This window comes from Sinocyclocheilus grahami, unplaced genomic scaffold, assembly GCF_001515645.1.
Source record: "Sinocyclocheilus grahami isolate Dianchi unplaced genomic scaffold, SAMN03320097.WGS_v1.1 scaffold683.1, whole genome shotgun sequence".
NCBI lineage: Eukaryota > Metazoa > Chordata > Actinopteri > Cypriniformes > Cyprinidae > Sinocyclocheilus > Sinocyclocheilus grahami.
In genome coordinates, this window is record NW_015505862.1 from 379,230 (window position 1) to 385,600 (window position 6,371).

General features: G+C 37.2%; 1 protein-coding gene across 1 annotated transcript in view; it reads left to right on the top strand.

The window, feature by feature from the left end:
• LOC107559391 (regulating synaptic membrane exocytosis protein 2-like) overlaps positions 1-6,371 on the top strand; it is an 87,365-nt gene that overhangs the window by 69,130 nt on the left and 11,864 nt on the right. The window contains exon 31 of the mRNA XM_016243188.1: positions 352-539. Coding sequence (XP_016098674.1) covers positions 352-539 — 188 coding nt within the window. The remainder of the gene's footprint in view (positions 1-351; positions 540-6,371) is intronic.

Consider the following 6,371-nt stretch of genomic DNA (forward strand, 5'->3'; position numbering starts at 1 on the left):
ATGATGCGAAGCTAAAAAAACGTGGTTTACAGTGAATTTATAACGCCCTTAGCTGGTTCTCCAATCAGAATCAAGGACCGGAACTATCCGTTTTATAATGTAACTCATTTCTGGGTTTTGGCATACAAAAATACGTAATTCCTGCAGCTCTCCATAGATGCAGGTCACGCTTATGCTCCTCAGTAGATGTCCCGTCTTGTGTATGTTGTACCCGTGTGTCTGTCCTTCACCCTTCTCCTAAATCCTGTAGCTGAATCCTGTCCCTGTCCCTGTCCTCCTCTCCTTTCCTCTTCCTGTATCTCCTGCACCTGACATGGCTGACAGTGAGTTAACATCTAAAATGAAACACAGGGCTCAGACGGCCACCCCGGGCTCCAACATCACCAAGAGCTCCAGTGTGGGTGGAGACATGTGCTCGCTGGGCAGGAACGACGACGAGGACGACGACAAGAAGAGGCGCTCCAGCTTCGGAGCCAAGATGGCCGCCATGGTGGGACTGGGGAAGAAGAGTCAAAGCACCTCCCAGCTGGGCCTGGAGGGTGAGTGAACTGAGCTGATACACAAACACAAACGTGTGGAGAACTTTATGGAAGCTCCCTGCTAAAACGACCAGGGGTGCGTTTCCTAAAAGTATTGTTAACCAACTGGGATCGCAAGTTCTGTCATTACCAACATAGTTCAACGATTCGGTGTTTCCCGAAACCATAGTTCAAACGAACATTCGCAAACTTACGTGGTTGGAACTATAGCTCTCGAAGAAACACACCCCATAATGGTTTTACATGTTGGTTCAGTGCTGGTGATGCAGGTTGACAATGCTAGTTTTAATGGTTAAGCTACTGTAGTTGAGAAGATTTCTAGGGAAGCATCCAAAACATAGCAGGCCACCTCTGGACAACTTTTACAGTTCAATTCTCACGGGCATGATTCCCAAGGTCATGGAAATCTCTGTGGCGAATATGCATTTTATAGTTTTGTTTATAAGCATTGCTAATAAACCATATTTTGCTTGTAAACCATATCGTGGAGGCTTTTTAATTAACCAGTTCAGTACAGATAAAGGGCTACCATTTTAGACAATTTTAGTCATTTTTTAAAACCATTTTTGTGCTCACAGAGGCTTGTTTCTTTCATCAAAAATGCAGTAAAAATAGTAATATTGTGGAAATATTATTACAATTTACAATATCTGTTTTCTGTTTGAATATATATTAAAATGTAATGTATTCCTGTGATCAAAGCTAAATTTTCAGCATTACCCCAGTCTTCAGTGTCACATGATCCTTCAGAAATCATTCTAATATGCCGATTTACTGCTCAAGAAACATTTATTATTATCATCGTTGCGCTGATTAATATTTTTGTAGAAACCGTGAAAGATTTTTTAGTTCTTTGTTGAATAGAAAGTTCAAAAGAAGATTATTTATTTAAAACAGAAATCTTTTGCAACATTGTATCTTTTGTAAATGTCTTTACTGTCACTTTTGATCAATTTAATGCATCCTTGCTGAATAAAAAAATAGTATTTACTTAAAAGTAAAATAAATTCTAACTGACCCCAAACTTTAATGTATATAATTCTCTTTTTCTTTCTTAGTATTTTTTGTCTTGTTTTCAGTACAAATATCTAATCATTCTTGAAGATGAAAAATGGCTTAAGATATTAAGTCTTGTTTTCAGAAAAAAAATATCAAAATGTTGTTAGTTTTTGCTTAAAACAAGAGAGAAAAATATCTGCCAATGTGGCAACAAAAATAATATTGTTTTGCCTTTGAATTAAGATAATATTATATATAAAAAAATATATAAATACATTTAGATCAAATAAAAATAGTATAATATATAATAGTAAAAATAATATAGATACATTTTTTAGAACATAAGACTTAATATCATAAGCCATTTTGCTTCTCAAGAAAATGCATCTTGATTCAAGAATGTTTCGATTTTAACTTAGAAAACGACAAAAATACTAAGAAAATCTTTTTTGCAGTGTAGTGTTTTGGGAGATGGCCTTGCAAGTTTAACTTTATGTAGTTCACACCCACGTAAAACTCTATTAATTTACCGTGAATAAGGATGTCTGGTGGATACGATGTTTTGCTGATGACCTAAATAACAGATAAAGAGAAGGCCATGTTTGGATGAGGTATTTTGCAGAGCATTCAGTTCTGTTGTAAATGCAGGTCATGCAATCAATAGGCACCGATTCAGCCTGTTTAAACAGTCCAGTCTACTATGATGTGGTTTCTCTGTTTCTGTCAGTGAGAGTTAGTCTGTTGTGTTTAATACGGCGTTTATCAGCACAGTGGCTTTGAGCAGAAGCTCTCACGTGCCACTCTTCAGATAGATGTGGAGGAACCGTGAACAAGCCTGAATGTTTTTCTAGGCCACAGTGTTTGTTATTGTGGAGATGAACGGGGTCTGGTCGTCTCAAGGTCTGTCACATTTCGATATTCGGACTACGACGTGGCAGCTGCACTGATGCCAACACCATCATGGATGGCATGTCAATCTTTTCAATTGCAATTAAAAATGAAGGTTCTTTATTGGCATGTATGATTCCATCGTGAACCCTAAACATCCATGTATTCTTTCCATTGTACAAAAGGTTTCTTATAATAGAAAAAAGGTTCTTTAGAATATTAAAATGTCCTTCATACTAAGATCATACCGATCACTGAAAGGATCTTTGGGGAACCAAAAATGGTTATTCTATGGCATTTACTGGCGAAACCCCCTTTTGGAAACTTTGGTTCCATCCATATAGAGTAAAGTCAGTCTTTCCATTACCAACAGTACACATCCCATCTGATGCAACTGTTGCTTTTGTACCAGCACAACATGATATTTTTATATTGTTCTACACTGTTATGCAAGAGCTGGCTTTGAGCATACAGCTCAGCCATTCAGATCAATCAGGATCATTAGGATCCAGTTGGACCATGCAGTCAAACTGGTACAATTTATTCATAAAACTGAATCTGAATAGGTCTGTGTTCATTCATTTTACAGCCCTGTGTAATATATATAATCACTGCCAGTAGAAACTCATGTAGAAGTCATGTGGTGCAACTACCATGCAGAAAAAAACCTAAAACAGGAAGATTGCACTTGCAGGGCCCCACAGTCAAGAAAAATTTACCTTTTTTGTGATAAACCAAGCATCATTTAGGTTGCAAAACGTCACATGGTGCATCTACCCAAAAACTTGATATTTTCATATGTATAAAAAAGATTAAGATGTACTATATACACTAATGTGTTCAAAATATAAGATAATAATTTTATATATATATATATATATATATATATATATATAAAAAAATTTTTGGATTACTTTGTTTTTAAAACAAATGATATATATATACAGTGGGGCTCTGCCTCATAAAGACCTGCTGGGATGAGATGGATTGAATCGGATGCTCTGTGTGGTCGTGCGGTGAAATCTGTGATCAGACACACTGGTCAAAGCTTCCCTTTAGATAAAGTTTACAGCATTTACAGCGTGCGAGGGGGCTCACAGATGCCCTGTTGCTGTCTGTTGAGGGAAGACTGTTGGGTTTAAAAGGGCTTTGCTGCTGGAGGAACTTCCTGCAGCGCTTGCTTTGATTTGACTGGTGAGTTGACATAATGGATGCAAATGAGCACTATTTCAGTTCATATAAGCTAACAGCTTGAGTGACGCATCTGTGCTGGAAAGAACACAGCGTTTCTCTGGCTTTGTGTAAAGTGTGTACAATCGGACAACATGCTTGCATGCATTCCCTTTTATGACTAGGTTTGTATGTAATGTTTTGACTGTACTAAGGCATAAAAATACCATAATATGTTTGCAGATATTTAGGAAACATGCCAGGTTCACATTAGAAAAACAATGCTAAAGCCAGTTATTCTACTTTGAAATGTGTGTTCCGTGTCAGAATGCCTGTTTTTGTTTTGGTCTGTGTGACTCCGCCCACTGCCAGTTTACCCAATAGTATTTCGACACCCCGGGTTGCCAGTTGGTGAAAAACACAGCATATTGCAGCCATCGATGCCAGCAAACAAACTGGATCAGAGATCGCAGATTCTACCAGATCTAAAAAGCCTCAGCATCCATCTAAAAAACCTCTATGACCAGAGGAAAGCACAGAAAAATCAACTCAACTTACAAAGTAGGGCTCATTGCCTTCAATTGTCAATTGCGCTCGTTCTTGTTGTGTCCTCAATCTGGCAACCCGCGTGAGCGTTGAGTCTAAGGAGGAGGGAGCGGGAGAGACAGCTCTCTTCAGTATTTTGAATTTGGACTGCAATGCCCATTTCAACCATTAGTTGTCAATATTACATACTGCACATTTGTGTCATTTACGCACCCTCAGGGCTTAATTTGTGCCGGAACAAGCTGGATCCGGATAGGGCGCCTAATTTGGCAGATCCCTCTCCTCACGCACCAATGAAAGATGTTCATGCTGTTTTACAGCATGCATATTTCATGAAAAAGCACGCATGATAATGTCAATAACTTTATCCCCTTTAAATATAAAATGATAATAAAAGTATGAAATTAGATATGCGTGTTATCAATGCCAGGTTTTATTTCCATGGTAATAAGCTACATCTGTAATTGGTGGACACTTATTTGTGTGTGTGTGTGTGAGGGGAAGGAAAGCTTAATCGGAAATGTGTAACAATGGTGAATTCTCTCTTTTATTTTCTTTCTTTCTTTCTTGTTTGTTTACAAAAATACTAGCTTTTTTACTTTGTACATGAACAGGTACTTACAGATAATTACAACCTCAAAAGTTAAAATATTACACACAACCACGTTTAGAAGATAATTGCCTTTATTTTTGTTAAATACAGTTCTTAATGCAACATATTTGACCAAACATGTATACAATATTTCTTACATTTAAACTCATTTAATAAGAATTTTATAAGTAAAAATTAAACAATTAATCGTTGCGAAAAGACTGATGTGACTCGTTTAGGTGACTGACATCTTGTCCCTTTAGTTTGCTTTGCATAAAATAAAATGATTTACAATAAACTGTTTTATAGATTAAATAAAACGTACACAAACCTATATTTTACCAAGGAAATGCAAGTCGGCGGCACTGAGAACTACCTGAAGCGGATGCAAAATATCCCCGCTTGCCAGATCGGTCACCCCGCTTTGTTCTGGGACCTCGAAATTTAATTAAATTAAAAATGTAATTTAATTTAATTTTAACAAATTACAAATTAAGCACTGCACACCCTGGACTTGTTCCAAACCTGTATGAGTTTCATTCCTTTGCTGAACACAAAAGAAGATATTTTGAAGAATGTTGGCATTCAAACAGTTGCCTGTAGCCACTGATTTCCATAGCATTTAAAAAAAAAATTCATACTATGGAAGTCAATGGCTACCTGCAACAATTTGGTTACTCACATTGTTCAAAATGTCTTCTTTTGTGTTCAGAAGATACAGGTTTGCAATTTACAGGTTTGGAACAACTTGTAAATGATTACAACATTTTTCATTTTGGGGTGAACTATCTATTTAACACACTCGTGCACTTTGTAGTAATGCCAAATTAAAAGTTTTAAAGTACATTTCCGTCATCAGTTACTCACCCTCATGTCGTTCCAGACCCGTATGAGTTTCTTCTGTGGAACGTAGAAGATATTTTGAGAAGTGTTTATTGTCCATTCAGTGGTAATAATTACCAAAACTATTTGGTTACCAACATTCTTTAAAGGGGTCATATGATGCTGCTAAAAGGAACATTATTTCGTGTATTTTGTGTAATGAAATGTGTTTATGCGGTTTAAGGTAAAAAAAAACATTATTTTCCACATACTGTACACATTATTGTTTCTCCTCTATGCCCCGCCTTTCTGAAACACGTCGATTTTTACAAAGCTCATCGGTCTGAAAAGCGAGGTGTGCTGTGATTGGCCAGCTATCCAGTGTGTTGTGATTGGCTGAATACCTCAAGCGTGAGACGGAAATGTTACGCCCCTCACATACTGTTGATGCCGTGTCCGGCCGGGGCGACGAGACAAAACCAATAAAACCCATTATAAACGAGGCATTTGTTGCATCCAGTGGGGACATAATTATGGATTATAATGACTTCTACTGTCTTTTTACGCATTGCGTTGCATCGCGCCGCGTAAACATAAAACCATGTCTGCATTTGTGATCGGAGAAATGACAAACAACAAGCGCTACTCTACACTGCTCAAAAAACTTTCTTTAAATATAAAAAATATAAAAACTCTTTAAATATAAAAAAACTTACTTACAGTCTGTGAGTCAGAACAGCCGGCATCTTCTCTACCAGGATCAGTAAACAGTCCTCCATAAAATGCACTGCACACATCTGAATATTTGGGTTGAA